The 24,910-nt window shown below is 29.6% G+C and overlaps 3 protein-coding genes and 4 pseudogenes across 3 annotated transcripts; 4 read left to right on the top strand and 3 right to left on the bottom strand.

Annotated features, from left to right (window-relative positions):
- The first annotated feature begins 802 nt into the window (after positions 1-802).
- Positions 803-1,720, top strand: LOC126554154 (cytochrome c oxidase subunit 3-like; annotated as a pseudogene).
- Positions 1,721-3,265: 1,545 nt separating this feature from the next.
- LOC126554153 (uncharacterized) lies at positions 3,266-10,055 on the top strand (annotated as a pseudogene).
- Positions 10,056-10,346: 291 nt separating this feature from the next.
- Positions 10,347-12,926, bottom strand: LOC126554152 (putative nuclease HARBI1; annotated as a pseudogene).
- A 1,901-nt stretch (positions 12,927-14,827) lies between these two features.
- LOC114131634 (uncharacterized) lies at positions 14,828-15,617 on the bottom strand. Its single transcript, XM_050209257.1, has 6 exons — positions 15,530-15,617; positions 15,415-15,468; positions 15,286-15,348; positions 15,147-15,200; positions 15,017-15,074; positions 14,828-14,935 (listed from the first exon to the last, which is right to left on the bottom strand). Exons 2-6 carry the CDS (start codon positions 15,448-15,450, stop codon positions 14,838-14,840), a joined length of 309 nt encoding a protein of 102 aa, XP_050065214.1. The 5' UTR covers positions 15,451-15,468; positions 15,530-15,617; the 3' UTR covers positions 14,828-14,837.
- Positions 15,521-16,782, bottom strand: LOC114131633 (uncharacterized; annotated as a pseudogene).
- Positions 16,783-19,346: 2,564 nt separating this feature from the next.
- LOC126554160 (uncharacterized) lies at positions 19,347-20,292 on the top strand. The gene is made up of 4 exons (XM_050209258.1): positions 19,347-19,403; positions 19,473-19,587; positions 19,671-19,882; positions 20,136-20,292. The coding sequence occupies exons 2-4, from the start codon at positions 19,570-19,572 to the stop codon at positions 20,290-20,292; spliced, it is 387 nt and encodes a 128-aa protein (XP_050065215.1). The 5' UTR covers positions 19,347-19,403; positions 19,473-19,569.
- Positions 20,293-20,500: 208 nt separating this feature from the next.
- Positions 20,501-22,359, top strand: LOC126554151 (uncharacterized). Its single transcript, XM_050209252.1, has 2 exons — positions 20,501-20,527; positions 20,656-22,359. Exons 1-2 carry the CDS (start codon positions 20,501-20,503, stop codon positions 22,357-22,359), a joined length of 1,731 nt encoding a protein of 576 aa, XP_050065209.1.
- Positions 22,360-24,910: the final 2,551 nt, after the last annotated feature.

The raw sequence follows: 24,910 nt of genomic DNA, 5'->3' as shown, positions 1-24,910 counted from the left end.
TGTAACGAGACAAGAACGCACAGGTGCCGCGCTCTTGTGTCGTACATTAGCGTGATACCATCACGTCAATGCGCCGACGACCTATTAGACACTAACCAGATGGCGTATATCCCGCCGCCGTCGCGGTCGTTGCGACTCGCTTCTTATTCACATTGTTTATTTTTTTTATCGACTACATCTCATCTCAACAAATAACCACATACATCTCTGTTTAGTAAAAAACGCCAAAAAAAATAATAAAATAATTCCCAAACAAATATGGCCCTAGAAAATTAAGCAAATTTCAAGAAATACAAATTTAAACTCCGTTGTCAAACAGCTCGAAGAAGGCATATAAGACCGTCGACGCTGGCACCACAATACACACTTCCCGCCTCTGGCCTTTTTATCCCGTAACTAGTCGATTACTCACCGGAAGGTATATACGACCTTCATACGGTGACGTCACAGCGACTATATAGTTACCAAAGTAACTTAACCACGACGAACTGCAGTGCCCACTTAAGGTTTACTTTAAGTCGGGACCAACACTCAGTTGCACGGGGTATAATTATATATCTTGATATATATTTTACAATATAACATTGTAAAATACAACTATATTAAGATATATAATATTTTGTATGTACCCAAATTTCCCAGTTGTGTATCACGAAGAAGAAAAAATCAAGACATAACAGTGAGATTCCGGACGAGACACAGAGACAGAACTACAGCACGATCCAAATCAAGACGGTGAATAAAGGACAATGTTATACAATTTCCCACCCGTGAGTTTTGTTCTTATATAATATCTCATTAAATGAGTGTTTGTTATCTTATCCTATATTTTTATTGTATTTAAAAGACATAAAGTCAAATAATAAAAAGAAAATAATGTAAATATTTCATATACCTATGTAAATTGTTGTTTTAAATAAAAGTTAACGTAATAAAAAATCACAAGAGTTCAAATTTCGTTATTTTAAATTTAAGCCCATGACCAATCTTAATAGCATTAAATACATTTAATTTAATAATTTCAAATATTATAACTATAAATTTTAAATTCAATTTAATTTTATTAATTAATTTTTTAATAATTATTTTAATTTCTATATTATGATGACGAGATGTAATTCGAGAAAGAACTTTTCAAGGAAATCATAATTTTTTCATTATAAATCTAATTAAATTTAGAATAATCTTATTTATTATTTCTGAAATATTTCTATTTATTTCATTTTTCTGGAACTTTTTACATAATTCTTTAGCTCCTTCAATTGGATTAGGATTAAATTGACCCCCAAAAAATATTAGATTCTTTAACCCTCTTCTAATTCCATTATTAAATACAATTATCTTATTAACATCAAGATTTACTGTTACTTTAACTCATTTCTACTTATTAAATAATTTAAAAAAAAAAACAATTATTTTTATAAATTTAACAATTATTTTAAGTATTTATTTTTTAATACTTCAAATATTAGAATATAATCAAGCAACATTTACATTTTCAGACTCAATTTTTGGATCATCATTTTATATAGCAACTGGATTTCATGGATTACACGTAATTATTGGAACAATTTTTCTTATAATCAATTTAATACGAATATTAAAATTACATTTTTCTTTTATCCATCATATTAGATTTGAATTAGCCGCATGATATTGACACTTTATTGATATTATTTGATTATTTTTATATATAACATTCTATTGATGAAATAATTAATTTTATTAATATAAAAAGTATATTTGATTTCCAATCAAAAAGTTTAAAATTTAAATAAAATAATTTTATTAAATTTAATTTCAATAATTATTTTAACCTTAATTTTAATAATTTTATTTATAATTATATTTTAATTAATATAAAAATAAAATTTAATCATAATAAATCAGCACCTTTTGAATGTGGATTTGATCCATTTATAAATCACGTATTCCATTTTCATTACATTTTTACTTAATTGCAATTATTTTTTTAATTTTTGATATTGAAATCTCAATTATTTACCAATAATTTTAAATTTCAAAATTTCAAATATATTTTATTTTAACACAATATTCATAATTTTTTTATATTTATAATCATTACTATTTTTTATGAATGAAAATTTGGATCATTAAATTGAAAAATTTAAAGGATAATAGTTAAAACTTATAACATTTAATTTGCTTTTAAAAATTATTAATTAATTTATCTTAATTAAGAAGTAATAAAATTACATATTAATTTCGACTTAATAATAGATTATATAATCCTTATTTTTAATTGAAACCAAAAAGAGGTTTATTACTGTTAATAATCTTCCAAGTTTATGTTTTCCACAAATTTTTTTATGTTTTTTTAACCCATTAATACCCCATAGTTTGAATTTACAAGGAATATTACTAAAAACTGTAAAACATCTTTTACATATAATTAATTTAGATTTATGTTTCGTCTTTTGATTACGAATAAGTCTACAAAAATCTCCTTCTATAATAAAGCGTGAAGCGGTTCGTCTTTCCGCCGGCGCAGCGCTACCCATATTATAGACAATTACCTACCAATCACAAAATTCCGTTCCGCCGCGCTATTTTCGAAAACGTCGTCCGCCGCCGCCGCTTCGTTTCGATACGTTTTTTTCTACCTTTTTTCCGTTTCTCGACCTTTTCCCGCCTTAAATACGTATATTATTATTGTAGCTCGACAGTGAACGTCTTTAAAACGTTCTCGACAGCGATAATAATATTATTTTAATGCTGTTGTCTCATGTATTGGTCTATAACGACGCGCGCTCTTGTGAGCTCGGAGCGGGTGAACGTGTAAAATATAATACTGTACATCGTACCTGTGCGTAATATAATACGGAGACTCGATATTTGATCGACCGCGATTAAAATACGCGTACGTATACGGAGATTCTCATGCACGCGTTTCGGTTTCCGCGACATAAACGTTATTGCCTATTGGTCTTTACGACGGGCGTTTGTGTTTGATTTTCGAACCGCGAGAGGTACGTCGGAATAGCGCGCGCGTCTGTTAAATAGTCGTCGTACGTACGATAACGACGGCGATTCTTCTTTTACGATCGTTAACGGAATCGATGCGATTAATGCGGTGTTCTCTGCGTTTCGGTTTTGCTTAAGAGCTCGACGTTCGACTCGGTTTCCCATCTCAAACTGCAGTCGATAGGTTTAGGCGTTAGGTCCCCGTGCTAGGGTAGTTTGGGGGCCTATTCTCAAATCAATCGAAAACGATCGTCGAAAATATTTATTCGATGGTCAACTTTCGATCGAAATAAACGATTCGATCGTTATTTTTCGATTTACGCTATTCTCAAAAGCTGATCGAAAATTCAAATATCGAATATGTGATTTTCGATCTAGTTTTCGACTATTGAAATGTGATCACTTAATTTCTTATTATTCCATGAGAAAACGCAACAGCTGATCACAAAAAATAATAAAATAATAAAAAATAACGAGGGATGTTCTTTGTTCCGTATATAAAGACTGTACACTACTACACTAGCTAAACGCCTGCAACCGAGCAACAAATTTTTAAAGTAAAAGTTAAGTCTATACAATTTTTAAAATGTCCAAAAAATATAAAGGTAAGTCAGTATCATTTGCTCAGAAGGAAGCATTAATTTCCTTCATGCAGTCACACCCGGAACTTCAAAAGGGAAAATTAGGTTCTTCATATACAAATAAAAATGCCAAACAACTGTGGCAACAAATAAGTGATGAACTTAATTCAATCGTAGGAGCCACTAAAGATCCATTAAAATGGAAAAAAGTAATTAATCGTATTTCTCATAACTAGGGCCCGGATTTATATGCTCTAAAAACCTAAGAAATATGCACTATAAAATATGCATTTATGCTCTTATTTTATAGAAATATACCCTATAAAATAAAAAATATGCAAAAAAATCGATTAAAAAAAAAATTTATTTTCATTATTTTTATATTATGTTCTAATAAATAATACAATATTTTTTTGATTCTTTTTTTTTTACTTTCAAACATTTTGTAATTTCAATCTGAAAAATTAAAATTAAAATATTTTTATTAAATAAATTATGTGATTAAACGAAAATTAATACATACCAAAAGCATTCGCATTGCATGCACCACGAATGTTTTTTTCAGGTTTTCAAATGTGAAAGTTCGTCGATTATCAGCCAATATATTTTTGTACCTTGAAAAACTCCTCTCTACGTCGACAGATGTGACGGGAGCGTATTTAAAAAGAGATATCGCTTGGACTGAAATTTTGTTCTATATTTTCCAAAGTTTCATTTGTTCCATCAATACAAGCAGAGATTTTTTTCAAGGTTTCATAGCCTTTATTTTTCTTTAAAACAGCTTGAAATTTGTCTTTAATTGCTTTTCCGACATTTCCGTTAGGTATTTTGGAAATATTACTTTCAACATTCTTCATCAAATTAATTGAATCGTTTAAAGATGTATTTTTTTTTTCTAATAAAGTTATGCTACTCGGCAAAAAATTAAAGTGCGATTTTATATAAGCAAGATCACTAGTTAAATTTTTATCTTGAATTAAATTTTGCGTAATTTGTATGGATATCGCCTCGTTTTTGTCAAACATATTTACTACGCGGCTAAAATCTTGAAAATGATCAGAATAATAAATAGCAGCCTCTAACCAAGTACCCCACCTAGTAATTATTGGTTGTGGTGGTAACGGAATATGGGGTAACTCGGTTTTAAAAAATAATATACGTGACGATGCTTTCAGGAAAATTTTTTTCCCATTAGAAATTAAATTATCTACCTTTGGAAAATTTTTACGTATCTCTTCAGCAATACGATGTAGTCCGTGAGCAAGACATGTTAAATGAATCATATTTGTATAAAATATATCTAGAGATCTGGCTGCTTTGACCATGTATGTGCAGCATCAGTGATAAAAAGCAAAACATCATCTCTGCGTAACCCTTCCGGCCAAAGTAAAAATAAAGAACTATCGAATAATTTACAAATTGTTTGATGATTTGCAATATCCAATACTTCAGATGTTAACAAAAAGGTTTTTCCGGGATTATCTGAACTAAGTGTACCGATTATCACATTGGCTATATAACGACCTTCGACGTCTGTAGTTTCGTCGATACTTATCCATATTTTTTGATTAGAAATATAACTGCGGATGTTGGTGATGGTTCGGTCGTATATATCAGATAAATAATTTTTTCTGAGTGTTGACTCATTTGGAATAGTTTGCTTAGTGTATTTTTCTAGGAATTCCCGGAAGCACTTGTTATTTAATTTATTAAAAGGTATATCTGCTGAAACCATTGCATTGCACATTTCTAGAAAAAAGGGAGATTTTGAAGTTGCATTTGAAATTAATGTTTGATTTTTTTCTTGTAAATTCGTACGTTGAACTGCACTTTTGTGTTTTCCAGTTGATAAATGTTGGATGACTGTGAAACGTTTTTCGCCATTTACTTTGACGTTACATTTTAAACAAAATAAAACTAAGCCATCTGTGGAAAAAATACCTTTATATTCGGCAACAAATTTATTTAACCTACTGGACGTAGTTGCGCTAATTTTCGGCATTTTTTCGTCAAAATAAAATACGAGCACTCGGATCAACACGAAAAACACGACGAAACAAACACGACTCATGTATGATTCACTAAAACCTTCTCAATAACAAATTACTACAGTACGGCCAGCGAAAAGTGAGCCGCGACGGTGGCGTTACTAGTGGCGAATTTTAGCGTAACTAGGGGTTCTCCGTTAGACACTATTGGCGCGCTATTTAAAAAGTCAGATGGCGTTTGTCCTTACATTATATTTTACGATTTTTCGAATCCCTTACGTGAAATGTTCTACAGCGTAGTCGTAATACGCCGGCGGTTAGTACTTCCACGACCGTTTACCTGTGACAGTGTGTACGTTTCATCGAGTTGCCTGTGCTATAAGTATTTTTTTGTTCGCCTTTTTTTAAAAAAAAGTGTTTAATTTTTGTTATAAATTTATAACAATATTTTTATAATGGAATCTCAACAGGATATTCATTCCCAAACTAAAAAAGTAATTTATAGTGTTTACAATTACTTAAAAGTATTGGCTACTGACAAAATTTTCCTGAATTTGCTCATTTTTTCCGTTAAAACTCGCGAAGTAACTGCCGAAGCATGTGGTGTTAGCGTTGCAAGTGTCAAGCGAATTTGTGCAGAAGGAAAAAAAATAGAGAACAAGATGACAAACCCATCACTACATCATTCAAGTCGCCAAGAAAAACTTATAAACGGTTAAAGTATGCTACTGAACTAGATGATTTTGACAACGAAGTTGTAAGGAGAACCGTTCATAGCTTTTACGACAATCATCAATTTCCTACGAGCGCAAAAATATTGGCAGCAATGCGTGAAAAAACAAATTATCCGGGTTCAAAATCGTCCATTAAAGTCCTTTTAAAAAATTTAGATTTTAAGTATAAAAGATGTAATGATGGACGTAAATTTTTAATGGAGCGGAATGACATTGTTGCTGCTCTAGTAAAATTTTTAAGAAAAATGCATGAGTTTCGACGTAACAACGATTCAAGGCCAGTTGTTTACTTGGATGAGACGTGGGTAAACCAAAACCACACACGTGGGTACATTTGGCAAAACTCAGACAATACCGAAGGACTCAAGGTACCAATAGGGAAGGGCGGTAGGCTCATTGTGTGCCATGCCGGGTCACCGTCATTTGGTTTTGTAAAAAATTCCAAACTGGTATTTCGGTGCAAATCTGGTAGTTCGGCAGACTACCACTCGCAGATGAACGCCAGTGTTTGAACAATGGTTCGTCGATATGTTAGGTAATTTGGAGGAGCCATGTATTATAGTCATGGACAATGTCCCATATCATTCAACGTTATACGAAGACTACCCGAAGAGCAACACTAAAAAGGCAGATGTTCAAACATGGCTCCAAAACAAATCTATACCATTTATTCCCGAAGAAACATTGTGTGAATTGCGAGAAAAGGTAAAACTGTCGATGCCAAAAGAAAAAAAATATAAATTAGACGAGATAGCTTTTCAAATGGGTCATGAAGTGGTGAGACTGCCACCATATCACTGCCAATACAACCCCATCGAGATGATTTGGGCACAAATTAAGGGAGAAGTCGCCGAAAAAAATCATTCTTTTAAAATGGCAGATGTCGAAGTATTGGTCAATAATGCCTTAGATGCGGTGACAAAAGAAAATTGGAAAAAATGCGGTGACCATTGTGACAAAATTCAAGACGATGATCTAGTGAAGAAGGGTTAAGGGACGAAATTTTGGAGCCTATCATTCTTACCATAAATCCCGACGACAGCTCAAGTGACGATGACGATGATGACGACGATAACTTCTAATATTGTATAAAAATTAATTTTTTTTTTATTATTTATTATTTTTTGTATATATTATTTATATTTATTAATTTGAATAATTAAATTGCATGTAATATAATAATACCTATTTTATTTCTTCAAAAATACGTATTTACCAAAATATAAAGGAGGAATAATAATATTCATATAATAACAGGTTTGAATACAATTTACGCGCCAAAAAGTTGAGTAGCCCTGACGAAATTTGGCCACCCGGAGCTCTGGTATCGCGGCTCACTTTTCGCTGGCCGTACTATAGATACTTGTCCCGATATGTCTCAGATAAGATAAGAAAACGACTTCGTCAAATTACATGGATTATAGGCTGAGGCCACACGAGTGTATAATGTACATCCGTAATTTTGACGTCCGTTGTAGAATTGTATTGATATTTATAGATTGGGCTACACTAACGACCGCGACGACGCGATGTGCATTTGAACGGACGTTGATTTTCGCATCTGCGTCTTATGTTAAAACGCACGTCAAAATATACGCGCGTGCAATGTACAATGTAAAATAGGTAATTTTAATAAAAATAACCAAAATATTACATTTTATGCATTTAAAAACCGTATATATGCAAAAAAAAATTGTAAAATACAGAAATATGCATTACAAGTCAAAAAAGGACAAAATATGCAAAAATATGCAAAATAAAACTTTATATTTCGGATCTATTGATTACAAATTAAATTTGTAGCTTACCTAGCTATTTTTTGGACTATTCAGAAAAAACATGCAAATGCATATAAATCCGGGCCCTACTCATAACCTATTCACTTTTGTCGTATACCTATGCCCATTGTGCTTTAATGCAAGAGTGCAAGACAGTTTTCTAAATTCATGGTGTGATCAATGTAAAAATTTTAATTTAATACTCATAAATTTAGGGAACGGATTTAAATGCTCTAAAAAACTAGAAAAATGACTTATAACATACAACTTAGTGCACTCATAACAGAATTTTTTTTTTAGATGCTTTTAAAATTATTTTTAACAAATTTGTTTTATTATATATATTTTTATTCTTAGGTATTAATTATTATTATTATTATTAGTATTCGTATCAAATTCATCATCTACTAGTTTTCCTTTTTACTTTGAAAGTGATTTCCAAAAACTAAATATACAATTTAGGTAGATATATTTGTTATACTTTTACCTTGTTTCATAATAGCACTGTACAATCAGGTGCTGCTTAATTTTTATAAAATTTTATCAATTCCTATATAAAAATTACTTTAAAACATAAAAAATGTACTTATAATGTCAAAAAATTCTCTAAAAAGTAAAAAGCAAAATTCTTAAAAATGTAGTCATAATATTCTATTAATAAATATATTTTCAATTTAATAATCAATAATGAAGTAGCCATGCTACTGACTAATTATTGTAGAATCCATAAGAAGCCTGTGAAAATGTCAGAATATACTGTAGATATTATAGTACATGATATTATATAATTACAAGAATATCTCAATATTTGTGAACTACACAAAATATTTTTATTATTATTATTTAACAATGATCTAAGTGTAACTTAGATCTTATGACTCATTTTCAACATATAATATTTGCTTGCTATAAAATTTTAGTGTTGGATAGACTTAAAAAGTAATGTTAAGACAAGAAGTGTTGAATACAAAAAAAGTTGTAGAAGAACTGGTGGGGGGGGGGGGACAATGAAAATGAAAGGACTGATGAATGGGAAGATCAAATTTTAAATATTATTGGAGAGGTACCTATTAGTGGACATCCAAACACTGCTGAACCTACTGTAAGCTTTGAAGGTTATTAGATGGTTATAGAAGATGAACAGGTTGTTGAGCCTAATTGTGTTTTATTGTAAGTAATAAATATTTATAAAATACCACTCTTATAAGGTAAAAATGGTTTTAATATCAACTAATCCAACCAAAGTATTGCTCAAAATAAAACAATTATTTTATATTTAGCTGACCACAATTTTTTGTATTGGTTTTATATTACTTAAATACCTAAGTTATTGACCAATTTTTCCTTTAATTTTGTTTTACAAAGTAATTTTTACAAACAGTAGTTATTATTTACTATATAGTGAATATTTAAAAAAATGTGTTATAATATTATAATTTTAGACCTGTGACTGATAATATTTTACCTGAAATTGAAGATGATTTAAATTTAAATAGGTATGTTAATGTTAATTAAATATAATATGACAGGTATATTATGTTAGTAGTTTAATTATTTTAAAAATCCATCAGTGTAGATATAAGTGATCTCAACCTACCTGTACAAGAAAACCCAACCCACTTAAATGTTGATGACTGTTTCACAACTGCTATTAATAATATACAATTTGCTGGTAAGGTTAATGGTCAACCAAATTTAACAACAGATAATTCAAAAAGGTATTTTAATTCCTTTTTTCCCCTAAAGTAATATAATATATTTATTTACAAATTAAAAAATTCTAAGTTCTAACATAATATAATTAAAACATTTTAGTAAAATTGGTGTCTTAAAAGAATCTGTAAATGCTTCTATGATATGGTAGAAACAAATGATGCAAGAAATGAAATTTTAAAAAATTATTATATTGCTAAACTTCATCTTTTAAAAAGGAGAACAGAAGCAAAAGAAAGAATCGCAGCTGCACTAGAAAAAAAGTACTTAATATAATCCTGTTTTTTTAACATATTTTAAGGTTTTATAACATATAAATATCATTAGAAAATTGTCTATAATAAAATATAATATAACATTTAATAATATAAAATATATAGGTACCTTTTATAATTTATTTTAGATTAATCTTTTTTTATCATATGTTTTAATCTGCTACCCATACTAAATTTTAAAATATCTGATAAAAAAAATTTTATAGTTAATAAAAAAAAATAATATGATATGCTATCTTATATAATTTTAATAATTTATTTTTTAATGATATCTTGTTAAATAAAGAAGTGTTTATTGAAAGTATCTAGAAATAATTTGTTGTTGGTATCTTTTTCCTGCTGTAAGTTCTGGATTAATTTGGTTCACATAATTAATTACTGGTAAATCATTATATATGCCTAAATCAATATCTTCTCTTTCCTCAATATTTACTAATGGTAAATTATTTGTGATACAAATTTTGTGTAAATTACACATGCGTTAATAATACTAGCTGCCTTTTCTGGCGAGTAATGGAGAACTCTGTGTTTTAAAAGGCATCTGAAACGCATTTTCAACACACCATTGCAACGCTCAATTATTGATCTGGTTTTACCCAACCACTTATATATACCGTGCTTCTGGACTATTTTCTAGGGGTTCATATATCGGTGTCATCAACCATGGTTTAAGTCCATATCTAGAATCACCAAGCAAAAAATATGATGTCTGTCCAATAGTATGTAAATGTCTTAACACATCTTGCACAACACTTAAACGCCATATATGGCTATCATGAGCACTTCCTGGGAACTTTGAACACACGTTCAATATTTTTAAGTCTGAGTCACATATCTGTAATAATAACAATATTTTGATAATTGCTATTAAATTAAATAATAACTATTGAGTTGTTTGTTTTTATGCAATGATACTTATACCTACTAAATAATATTAAATAAATATGTTTAAGGACTCACAAGTTGAGTATTTATACTATGATAACCTTTTCGGTTGACATATATATGCTCAGGGTATAGTTCATCATCAGACTTTGGAGGGACAATAGCTATATGGGTTCCATCAATAACTCCAACGATCCCAGGAATTGAATACTTGTCATAAAATCTGGTGGGAAATATTCAAACTAATAACTAGATATTTTAAAACCATAAGAATCAAACTATTGTTAGTTTACAGCAAGGGTCGCAACTTTTTTGGTGTCAAGGGGAATAAAATAAAAAACATTTTCACGAGCCATACACCTTACTTTATTTAAAGTTTAATTTTTTTATCGACTAACATAATGTGATATTCTATTTTTATACTAATTAATAATTCATTATAAATTGTAATCGCGGGCCGCGAGTTGTCGACCCCAGGTTTACAGCATCATAAAAATATGATAAATGTAAATATATTATATTTGTTAAGAACTAAGAATAGGTAAATATAATTAATTGTGTAAAAGTACGTAGATAGTGGCCATCTAAATAGCCTGATATTAATGATTTTATAATACAACTATAAATATATATATATATAAACAAATTAATTAAATAATACAATACTAACTGGCAAATAAGAAATATAATATTATGATGAATGAATATGTAAATATTATATTTTATACCATGTGGTCCATTTAATGTACGGCACTATCAAAAACTATAAGCAATTAAAATTATTATTAAAATGTAACTCACCCTCGACGAACAATATTTAGTTCTAACAAATTTGCAGGAAAATGAATATACTTATTCATAATTCTAGGGTTATTCAAAGCTTCAGTTACTTCCGTAAGACACCTGCTGACAGATGCTTGACTGAGAGCTGCACCTCTATGCTCACCTATATCCTGTTGGTAACTCCCACTTGCATAAAACCTCAAAGCTGTGAGAACCTAAGTGTAATTTAAAAAATCAATAGCCATTAGGACCTTTACGGCTAAACGGCTTAACCATATTATTCAAGATTCATATTATGTTGTCATTAATTAAAATGGTAGACAAGTGAGTATCACTCTGCTGTATAGTAGTTTTAAATTATGTTATCCTAATAGAAGTGTTAAATTTGAATTCAACGATATCGTTGCATAAAAAAAAGATTCATAGAAAAGACGGTGAGCCAGCTAAGTACGCAATCATACAACCTTTCATTATTAAATTAATAAAAATAGAAAATTGCTCTTAGTTATAAATACATCCCGGTAAACTTTTAGTCTAAGGTAAAAAAATTCTGTTCGACTTTTTTTATTTATGCTACTAAAACTTATATTGAACCTTATTTTACAAATCATTTGATTGAGTGAAAAATTATTTATTGAGAATAAATGAAAAAAAACGACAACTTCTCATGGCTATAAATAGTTTCAAAAAGAATCAAAATACGACGACTATGGTCATTAACCTATTAACCTTATATTATATCACGCCTAGTACCTAATATGTATAATCAATATTACCTATCTATTATTTAAAAAAAAATTACAGGTATAGCTGATAGCTCATACCTACTCGTACAAATAACTGTACTTAGCAGTATGGCATGTTATAAATTTTAATTTAAGTCTTCTACTAAAAACTATCGAGAAAAATGTTACACTTACTTCTGAAACCTCCAAACTATAAAAATATAGAAGGTATATTTTTAACCTACCTTTCTTTGCACACTTAATGTGTTTGACGCTTTTATAAATGGCAATAATATGTCAATTAATTCTTCAACAAGAACTTTGCTTAAACGATAAGTCCCCATAAACTGTCTATCAGTTAAAACTGAAATTACAAAAATGTATATAAACAAGTAATTAACACTTGGTAATTTATCTACAATAACTTATTATTATTTATGGACAAAATCATTACCATCAAATGGATTTTCTTGTGCCATGTATCTTCGGGTTCAGTAAACCATTCTTCGAGCATGTTATTTTGCATTATATTAAATTGCATAAAAAGATCAATATCGTCATTAGCCATGATATTAAATAAAACTAAATTGTTAAACAATAAAAACTGTTAAAAGTTAAAACTATACTCCGTAAGCTATTATTATCTCGAATTATATGGAGGAACAAACGAAGAATACGATCGAAACCAAGCTTTTCGATCTCAAAATACCAGTCGAAACGAAAATCGAATATACGATCGAAACTCTGATCGAAAACTGGTCTGAGAATACGGATTTTAGAATCGATCGAAAATAAATGTTTTTCGATCATATTTTGATCGAAAACCCTTTTCGACCGCTTTGAGAATAGACCCCCTGGTTCGAATCCCGCTCCGACAGAATCATCGTCGATCCGACGGCGGCGCTTTAAATCGCCGGACGCTCTTGATTTTTTGCATTTTTTTCCGATTTTTTTTTTTCGTTTTTTCGTTTGATTGTCGAGAGTTAAAGCTCTAATATATTTCACCATTACCACTGTTTAATAATATATTATGCATACCTACGTATATTACTGGAATATTATATATTTTATAGTTTCTCATATATTTACTACCTATACCTACGCTATTTATGTATTGATGTATATTTATTATTTTTTGAACTCGGCAATATTGTATACATGGGGTAATAATATATATTTTAGGCGGATTGGTTATTCAATACCGATTTTCGACGTGTTTTCGTGTTTGTATTATATACGTACAGGTTTATCTCGAGTTTTTGCACACCGATGAAATGCAATTGTTATTAAACATTAAAAAAAAAAAGAGATTTCGATTTTATTTTTACGTGGCGTTTATATTATGTTTGTATAATATATATTGTCATCTTCGCAGTCCAATATTAATTGGACGTCAACGGCGGCCGTGTTAGATTTAATCTTTGGGTATAGTAATACTATCTTATCGTCGATAAGATTTCGATTTGACGAATTGTAAATCTATTTATTGTTGGTAAATTCGTTATACTCAATACAAAATTAGTATTTGTTAATTATTAGTGTAGGTACCCATCATTACTATACGCCTTCACTTCCACAGTCGGCGTATTATTGTTAAATACTTACAACTTTAAATATGCGAAAGTATTTATAAATTTTGCTTATTAGGTATATTTGTATTCATTGAAAATCAATACCTTATTGAACCCCTTAAATACCTACATATATTATGTTTGGGAAGTATTAAGAACAAATAATCAAACACCAATATCATAGACACGGAAAATACGTATAATAATAAGATGCAATTGCACAATATACAACATCTGTCATCTAAGCACCATGTTTTTTTTGTACTACCACTTTTTTTTTTTTAGCTTATATATTATGAGACGTTATGCTTAAAATGCTGGTTTAATGTAAACCAGTTATCTGAACATTATACATACTCATTCATATTTACACTTACAAACACTTACTTATTAACACTTACTTACTATTGCTTTTAAATTGGTTCTGAATAAGCCAATACATTTATTACAATAAATTGTCTAATTTTTATTTAACAACTTATTATATTTCATTAATGCTGAGCTATAAATTATAATTATCAAACGATTATTTTCTGTTTGTTGTTAATATTCTTTATTTTATTTATCTTTCCTTCACATATATTAATAATACTGACTATATAAGGAATACACGACACTGATCGATTATGTAAAATATTGGTACAATAAAGGATTTCAAAGATGGGTTAAATATTTACCTACCCTGTTTTTATATTTATCACGTGTGATATAAACCTTATGTATTTTTAAAATTTCAAAACAATTTTTAAATTATGATAATAATGATGATGTATTTAAAAGTACATATTACAAAGATTTACTTTAGGTGATGACTGATTGCTAGACTTTTCTATTTTTTTTTAAACCAATGACTGTTTGTAGAGCTCCCTTAGGTTTTCCTCTACGTTTAGTAGTAGGAATTATAATGCTAGAAATATCTAAAATAACAAATTAAAAAAAAAATGTAATTTGTTATGATTAATAAATCATCTCATAAAGTTAAAAAAAGAAAATAATACCTAAACCTGTTCCTTGTTTAACATTATGAGGTTTTACACAATGCAGTTCAGATATCATCTAGAAAATATAATTAATACATGGTTTCAAAAAATAATTAAGTACCTAGGTACTCAGATATATATAATTTACCAAGTCTGGATTGTATGACAAACTTGTTGATGTGTTATGAACAGCTTCACTCAACTGAAACATACAAAAATTACAATATAATTTTAAGTGATCTTATTTTCATTCAAATTGTTTAAACATTGCAATTTAATTATTTTACCATTTTATGGTGCTGTATCGAATTAATAGGTGAACTATGAACAACTGCTACAGATGACTGAACCTAGAATTGACAGTCAAATTACACATATTATACTTAACAAATTATATAAATAATTATGTTATTTACCATATTTTTATCCAAAATTAATTTAGTAGGTGTCATATTATCACTGTTTTGATTCTAAAGGTAAAATTTAGTCAAAATTATTTAAACTCAATGCCATACACTAAATTCAATTTACCTTGTTTAATGATTCTCCTACGGGTATAATAATTATTTCTTGATGTTTTCCCAGTGTTTAATTATGTTTTTTAAACCTTCAATTCTATTATTATACATAGAGTGTCCAACTTCAGAAGCTAATTGACATAGTTTAGTAGTAAAATTTGAAGCTTCCTTGTATTTTTCAAATGCTGATTTTGGTGATGGTTTTTTCTTGGATGTTATATAACTTATACTATCTTGCACACTGTCTGGTGAATTGATTTGTGGTTGAAATGCATTTTGGTTTTGAAGAAGATAGTTTTTGGTCCATCGGGGTAAACATAATTGTTGATCAAAAATGTCTAAATTATTTAGCTGTCGTTTTTTGATGATGCGGCGGCATGGCAACTTCATTGATCGAAAAAACTTACAATCACATAATGTTACAGTAACACCAATATTTTCAAGTGAATTGTTGTTCATTTTGAGACTAGCCAGATATTCTTTTTCGACATGACTAAAAGAATACTGAGTTAAATGATCAGAATATTTTTTGATTGGAAGTATATCATTTGATATAACCGGTATTTTATGAATACTTTTTATTGCTTTATGGTCTCGTTCGGTTCTTTCAATGTGTAATTCAATAAAAAAATTAGTCAGAAATTCTTCTAGGGTACTCAGTTTTCTAATTACAGATTTTAAGTTTCGATTTAATGACTCTGTTCTGTTATTTGTAAAATTTAAGAAATTATCATTAATGAATGCATCTACCTATTCATATTTGATGGGGTTCCAATTATTTTTAAAATACGTCATTACTTGTGTTGGCAATAACTGTGTCATAGATTCATAGGTTTTTTCATACTCCTCAATAGATTTTGAATAGGATATATTTTGGAAATATTCTTTAGTAGTTGATTCTTCACATGGAGTAATACCTAATTTATTTGTAGTGATTTCACGTTTGAAAATTTGAAATACATGAAATTTGCACAATATTAATTTAGATGTTGGAAAGTGATGCCTCAGAACGTTTCTCATGTTTTCATCTTTGTCAGTCATGAACGTCCTGATCAAAGAACTACGATTGTTTTTATTTTTAAATGTTGAAATTAACCAATTAATGTATTCTTTTATTTCACCTATTAGTATTCCAACAGCTATTATTTCTGAGCTTCCAATTGAATCTTCGATAATAAATAAATACACAACACCACCAAAATTTAATAGTTTGTATGTACCATCAAGAAGCACAATTTCAGGATAAGAATCAAAATTATTTTTCATGTCTGTATTTTGAAAGAATAAGCCCCTTAATTCATTATTTTCCACCAAGACTTCATACTGACAATTATGTTTTTTTAATATTGGAAAGCAAGCGTTCAAATCATTTGTGTATGTTTCTTTACGTTTGGAAATATTTGTTATAACTCTCAATAATAGAGTTTTACCAGAAGTATCGGATACATTTTTTAGAAGAATTTTTTGTTGGGCCTTAATGCCTGGAGATTAGTAGCTTCATTCAAAATATTTTGGTTGAGTTTTCTTTGTTTTGGAAGATGGCTAAATGTTTTTCTATAAGTACCAAACAAATGAATAGTTAAAATATTATTTTATTAAATAGATTATAGGACATTTGAACTTCTTGAAAAAGGTAAAAATGAGTAATTAAGGTGAGATGAAAATTATTAACTGTGACAGATTAAGTTAATTCAATTAAAATGCTTTCAGTTAAAAGTTCACAAAAAAAATTTAACTAAGTTTAAAGTTAAGATAAAAAATAAAATTAGGTAATTAAGTTAGTTTTTTTTTTTCAAGCCAAGACGTTATACACTGTGCAAAGATAAAACATTAAATTGTTATTGTTAGCAGAAACTTATAGGCTACATCTATACATAGTTGAAGATAAATAATTGTTTTGCTTATAAATAATATAATTATCATACAAAATCAAAAGAATTAGTTTTGTCAAAATTAACTTAACTGCATGGTAATGATAATTAACTATAAAAGTTAAGTTAAAATAATAAAAATTTTAATTGAATACCTAAGTTGTTAAGTTAAAAACAAAAATAATTAACAAGTAATGTCCACCTTTGCTTCTTGAATATATAATCTGTCTGGCACCAAACTAAAAAGTGTTACTTAAGATCATTGTTGTTTTATAACCCAATTGATAATTACTTTTTATTAGAATTGTGGTTATGTTCTTCTGATAAACTTTTTAAAACCAAATGTTCTCCATCTTTAGATATGGCAAAATAAATAAATACATCACATTCTTGTTTGAATATACTAAAAGAAATATATATCATTTATTAATTAAAAAATAACCATATTAATTATAGTAGTTTAATTCTAAATTATTTGTAGTATTTATTCAATAATAAAAAGGTGGGTAAGTGTATGTCACTCTGATTTAAATTTTTAATACTTAGCTATAAAAGTTGAAAATTAAATTTTATAAATTTTAACTAAAATATAATTATTACATTTTAAATTTGATACATTTTGTCAAAATTTGAACTTTAAATTACCTATTATTTAAAAAAATTGTGCTACCTAATGTACTTTTAATATTTTTCAACTGCTATAGTAACAATATATCAGGAACCTTGTGTTAAATTTTCAAGCTTCTTTACCCAACGAATACAATTTTATTTACATCATAGAAAAAAAAAACTAAAGATATTGGAAACTGAATATGTCTTTTAACAGTTCAAAACAAATCAAACTATTTTTCCCGGAGGTTGTGACAGTTTTTATTTTATACTTACAAAGTTTTACGATCAGTCTTTTTAATTTTTTGACGGAATTTCTGTCCGCCATGAATGCAGCTATATAATAACACAATATGCTTATTAATAAAACTTTTTTTTAAATTAGTATACCTACCTTTTTTCTGCCGAGTGCAATGTTCGATTGTCTCTTACCCAGTAGTCATTTAAAGATGACTGTTTATACTCAGCCGTAAACACTTCAACATCTTCGTGAGATTTAAACTTTTTACCAATATATTGGTGAGACATTGTAATTTATAATTTATAAATCAAAAAATACACAAGCACAAGTGCACAACAATACACAACTAGTGATTCACTTATTAGTTATTTATAGTAACACATAAATCCATACAAATCATACGATAACAGTTACTATTGTACAATGGTACAACTTAGTATCCCGGCAATAACATAATTATTGTACAAGTCCCGGCAGTACCATAATTATTGAATCGTGTTGGAAATAAGACTAGTCCCCGCGCATGCGCAATGATAAGAAAAATTGTCCGGGACTGATAACATTTTTACAATTATCACGGAATTTCCGGGACTCTATCCACACCCTATACTATAACCAACTCAAGAGCACTTTGTAAATGACTATAAGTCTATAAATATTGAACGATTATGAACCAAATTTATAGTCTGATCCAATGGTGTGATATGTGATCACGCCATATTACACTTTGATCACAGATATTTTTTATAGATTAGGTAAAAATATGATCACGCTATATTAAACTTGGACTACAGTTATTTTTTTATAGAATAGGTAAAACTATGATCACGCCATATGATACCACAACCTTACAAATCTGTATATAAGTGATCAGTAGACATTGATTATAGTTAGTGTTAAATCTCAACATTGTCTATAAATTTTATGTTTCGTCGTTTCATACCGTAATATATCGGATATCCGTTTGCTAGAAGTCGATAACAAACCCAAGTAACACAATTTGATCAGGTAAATGTTTTTTAAACAATCTGTTATATTAAAAATTAAACTTATACTGATTATCATTTTTATTTAAGGTATATTTAAAAAAAAAATATTTATATATATATAATAATATGTCGTACTATACTAATGTATCTGCAGGCGAAAGCTCTTCAAATGATGATGTAAGTACCTATACCTATTTGTTTATGGATGTGTGTGTATGATAATAATATATTATTATTAAATAATAGAATGAAAGTAGTATGCTATCAACACTATCATCTTCTTTAAAACCGGTAAAAATGCAGAATAAAAAAAGAAAAAAATGATACTGAACCAAAAGTTAAAATGTCTAAGGCTGGAAAGGTAATAATTTGTATTGTATTATTTTTTTAAATATTACACACACCACACATTCATTTTTAATATAAATATATATTAATGCATAGCAGCGAACAGAATCAATAGAGACGTACAAGGATGCCTTAGCTAGTGTAATTTCGAAAGGAAATATTGAAGATAACGTTTCAAACTCAATAACATTGACGGAAGGAAATTACACGTATACGATTCGGTGTCCAGTAGCGCCAAAATGCGATGACTACTACGTCATCCAACATTATAAAACTAGTGCTATAAAGGACATTCCGTCACTTGTAAGGTAAAAACCATAATAAAAAAAAAAAACAATGATTAAATGATGAACAAAGTTAAACAACAGCGATACAATCATTTATTGATCACCAGATTATTTTTTTAATTTGACCGTTACGTATTATTATTCAACACAAATAAATTATTAAATTCTAATTAAAATAATAAGATTGAGGATTTTATCGTTGATATTTAACTATAGCATGATTAAATAATAAAACATATTACGAATATTATTAAATAATGATTTTTTATAATAGATGGAAACATTCTGAAGCTAGCGTGAAGTTGTATACTTGCAATACCTATCCTGCTGATAATGAAATATCAAATAAAATAAACGAACTTATTCGTTCAATTTTGAATCGATGTTCATCGGATCCAAAACGAAAGATTGTAAAAAACAGCAAAAAATAAAATGCAAATATATTATAATGTAAAAACTATTTATTGATAATATAAATTATAACATTTAATAAAATTATTAAAATTGATAAAATTAATTAATCTTATTTTTTTACTATAATATTGAAATCAATTCTTAGAGTAATTATAACAATTATAATGGTATAAAGTTCAATACAAATTTTATTTTAAATCGTCATTAAATCATATAATATCATATATGATTCCCCCAGGGGAGCACTATCTAGTGCGACGGGTTTTGCGAACCCGGGGCCCCGAGCTCTGAACTTTACTGACTTTAATTAGTTGGTACTGTTCTCCCTACTCTAACCTTAATTGGTTGGAGTAGTCTGGTCCTCCAGTTTGGGGGTTTAGCGCAGGGCTAACAACCCTGCCTTAGAAAATAATATTGTTCAGGATCTATCAATAAACTTGCCTCGGAACCGTGGAGCTTTGGAAAATAAGACAAGAAAATGGAAAAACGGCTTATCTTTTGGAACATGGAACATCCGCACACTTTTTAAACCTGGAGCAGTACAATGCTTAGTTGAGGAGACGGAGAGGTATGGGCTAGGAGTGGTGGCCCTACAAGAGATAAGGTGGAACGATAACGGAACTCTAGATATTCAAGACACAACGATCTTTTATGGCGAATGTAATAAACATCGTCAATTTGGAACAGGCTTTGCAGTACATAAATACTTAGTACCATCAGTAAGGGAATTCAAAAGCATTAACCCAAGGATATCAGTACTAACATTAAAAGCACATTTTTTCGATATTACATTCGTGAATGGGCATGCACCCACAGAAGAAAAAACACAAGAGGAGAAGGACGAATTCTACGATAATTTGGAACACACGCTAAATGAAATCCCACGAAGTAGAATTAGGATAGTCCTAGGAGACTTTAATACCAAGTTAGGGAAGGAGAACATATTTAGATCAACGATTGGTAACCACAGCCTTCACGATATAACTAGTGAAAATGGACTCAGACTTATAGACTTTACATGTGGTGGGGGACTTATTGTGAAGAGCACAATGTTTCCACATAAAGATATCTATAAAGGTACATGGAAGGCACCGAGTGGAAGATATGTCAGTCAGATTGACCATGTCCTGATTAATACTAGGTTCAGAAATTGTATGCATGATATTAAAACAGTCAGAGGAGCTGACTGCGACTCAGACCACTACCTAGTTAGAGGAAAACTGAAGGTGAAACTCAAGAAACTGACATCTAAAAAAGGAACGTTAGTGGACAAATATGACGTGAATAAGCTAAAAGATACTAATATATGTAGAAATTTCAAGCAAAAATTACATGAAACAATGAACAGTTTAAACATAAATCAAGAAGAGACAATTGATGCTAAATGGAAAGCGGTTAAGGATGCTATAAAAACGACCACAGTCACAGTAATAGGCAAACAAAACAGGACAAGGAAACCGTGGTTCAAAAACTCCTGCAAGGAAGCATTTAATAGAAGGAAAGAAGCCAGGACCCAAATGCTCAACAATCCCTATAATAGAGAGAAAGTGATGGCATACAAAGAATGTCAAAAGAAAGCAAATAATATATTTAGATATGAAAAACGGAAATATACAATAGATGTATTAGAGGAAGCTGAAATTGATCACAAAGTAAATAGAACTCGACAATTATACCAGAAGATAAATTCAATTAGAGGAGGGTACAAAAAACATGAAAAGTTTCTTAAAAATGACGATGGAACCCTTGTGACAGAACAAGACAAGGTATTGGAAAAATGGAGACATTATTTTGGTTTATTACTTAATTGCGAAAACCCAGTCAATACATTTGCATGGATGCCAACGGAACCTAATGATACCGATTGTCCGCCTCCAAGCAAAGAGGAAATATTACAACAACTTAATAGGCTAAAAAACCACAAAACTCCTGGGGAAGACGGGATCCAAGGAGAAGTACTAAAGAACCTAGATGACGGAACAATAAATAGAATTCATAGTATTATAGAGAGTATCTGGCATGAAGAAAGACTTCCGGAGGATTGGAGCACCGCATTAGTGTGTCCTATTCACAAAAAAAAATGATCCACAAGTATGTAGTAATTATAGGGGTATAGCATTACTAGATACAACGTATAAAGTCCTAGCATATTGTATACTGGATAGAGTAAGGCCAATAGCAGAGACTTTACTAGGAGACTATCAGGGAGGCTTTAGGCCGAATAGATCTACAACGGATCAGATTTTCGTAATAAGACAGATCCTCCAAAAAAGTTGGGAGTATAATAAGGATGTACACATATTGTTTGTAGATTTTAAAAAAGCCTATGATTCTATCCATAGAGAAGCCTTATAAATATACTCAAAGAATTTAGATTCCAAGTAAAATTGTAAGCCTCATTGGAGCCAGCATCAACCAGACGGATATAAAGGTTAAGATAGCGAACACAACATCTCAGCCTGTGAGGGTGACGACAGGTCTCCGGCAAGGATGCGCTTTCCCCAGTGTTGTTTAACCTGGTACTGGAAAAAATAGTACGAGAAATGAACGTTTCAGAAGGGATTGCGCTGGGACAAATAACAATAGGACTTTTAGCATACGCGGACGATGTAGCTCTCTTAGGAGATGATATTGAGACGATAAAAAGGCTGGGAAAAAAACTTATAAAGGCTGCAGAGAAAGTGGGATTATCCGTTAACGATGATAAGACAGAATACTTAGTTGTTAGCCGAAATAGCAGAAATTACAGACTAGGACAACATATTGAATTAGAAGGACATAATTTTAAGAAAGTCTCACAATTTAAGTACCTCGGATCTATTATTACTCAAGACAATGAACTTAAAACAGAGGTGTTGTCGAGAATACAACTAGCTAATAAGGGATACTACGGATTAGAAAAAGTACTGAAATCTAGGACCCTCTCTAAAAATTTAAAAATTTAAAATTAAGAATGTACATGACATTATTACGACCTATTGTCATGTACGGATCTGAGACGTGGGCACTGAGAAGAGCCGAAGAACAGAGACTAGGTGTATTCGAAAGAAAGGTTTTAAGAAAAATATATGGACCGGTCTTTGATAACCAAATAAATGAATGGAGGAAATTGCATAATTATGAAATTCAAATGCAGTTTCAGAGGCCTGATATAATTAAGGAGATAACAATTTGGAAGAGTTACATCTGGTTTGAAATTATTAGGGTCAAGACATGCAAAATCTGCACATAACTGTCCATGTTTTTCGAATCTTGAAGAAATGCTCTCAATAACAGTGTCCAGTACTTGATTGTAAACATTAACTTCATATGAATGCAATGGGTCTGTTATAGGATCATCATCTGCCTCATAATCATGAAATTGCTCAGTTTTTTTTTTTTTACGAGATTGTGGTAGACAATTTTCGATTTCTATTACATTGTTTTTCATTTTTTGAAATATTTTATTGGTATGTTGTACAAACTTATCAGCTGCATCTTTAGTCCTAGAAAACTCACATGTACACTTTCTTAAATCCTGTAAAGTTTGTGTTACCATTTGATACGCTGTCATTATATTGATCCCTTTGCCTTGAAGATATTTATAAAATATTCTAAGGTACATTTGTGCTGTTAAAATTATTTCGTATTTACATAAACCTGCCTTTAATCCACTTGCTTTAAAACGAGCTTCAGATTTTATACTTGAGTTTGTTTCAATTTCACTTAATGTTAATATAAGGTCCACAAAAAGTCCAGACTCAGGATTATTAAAATTACCAAAGATTTTGGTTAAAGAAGCATCTTTTGACCACCATCTAGTTTCACCAATAGTACAAACTCTTGTGGTTTTATGTGCCCACCTCCTTGTTTGGAACCAGAATCATGACTTTTTATACTATTTTTAATTGCTTTATCTAAATGAGCTTTGAGTACTGGATCATACTTGCCCACTAGTAAAATCATTTCCAAGAAATTACCATTGTCCAAAGATGGATTATCAAGAGTATAAATGGCTTTGTTAGATTTACCTTGATAACTGAGTCCACGTTTACCGATTAATTTAATAATATCAATTATACGAAATAAAACTTGCCTTCTATTTTATATTTCTTTCTTCCTTATTGAACTATGACCATAAGTTAATAGTGAATCAATTGATGAAAATTGTTGTTTCATAACTTGAGCATCTACATTTAACCTATGTGTTTTTGAATTTTCTTGTTCATTTATTCGAGTATACACATGCTTCCAGTCATTAAATCCTTTAGAGAATGGTCCAGATCCGTCACCATAACAAAGACAAATACGATTTTCTCCATCAATTCGAAAATAAATTTTTTATATGCAAATGGTACACCGATTTTTGGTTGATTGGGATGAAATAACCAGTACTTTGCAAAATTGGCTGTGGAAGGTCTTGTAAACAAATTCAAATCAGAAGACTCTAAAAAAAAAAAGAAATTAAAATCTTAGTGGTCATAATTGATATACATGTCAAATTAGAAAAATTAAATTCTGAATTTAATGGTGACAAATATATTATTTTACATTTTTATGATTTCTGTTTTCGTGATACTAAATGTAGATACAAATTTGTAATGATATAAATTTAAATTATATTCTTGTTTTAGTAATTTTGTTTATAATACCTAC

This window comes from Aphis gossypii, unplaced genomic scaffold, assembly GCF_020184175.1.
Source record: "Aphis gossypii isolate Hap1 unplaced genomic scaffold, ASM2018417v2 Contig00435, whole genome shotgun sequence".
Taxonomy (NCBI): Eukaryota; Metazoa; Arthropoda; class Insecta; order Hemiptera; family Aphididae; genus Aphis; species Aphis gossypii.
The sequence above is the reverse complement of the archived record's forward strand: the minus strand, read 5'-3'. Positions and strand labels throughout refer to the sequence as shown.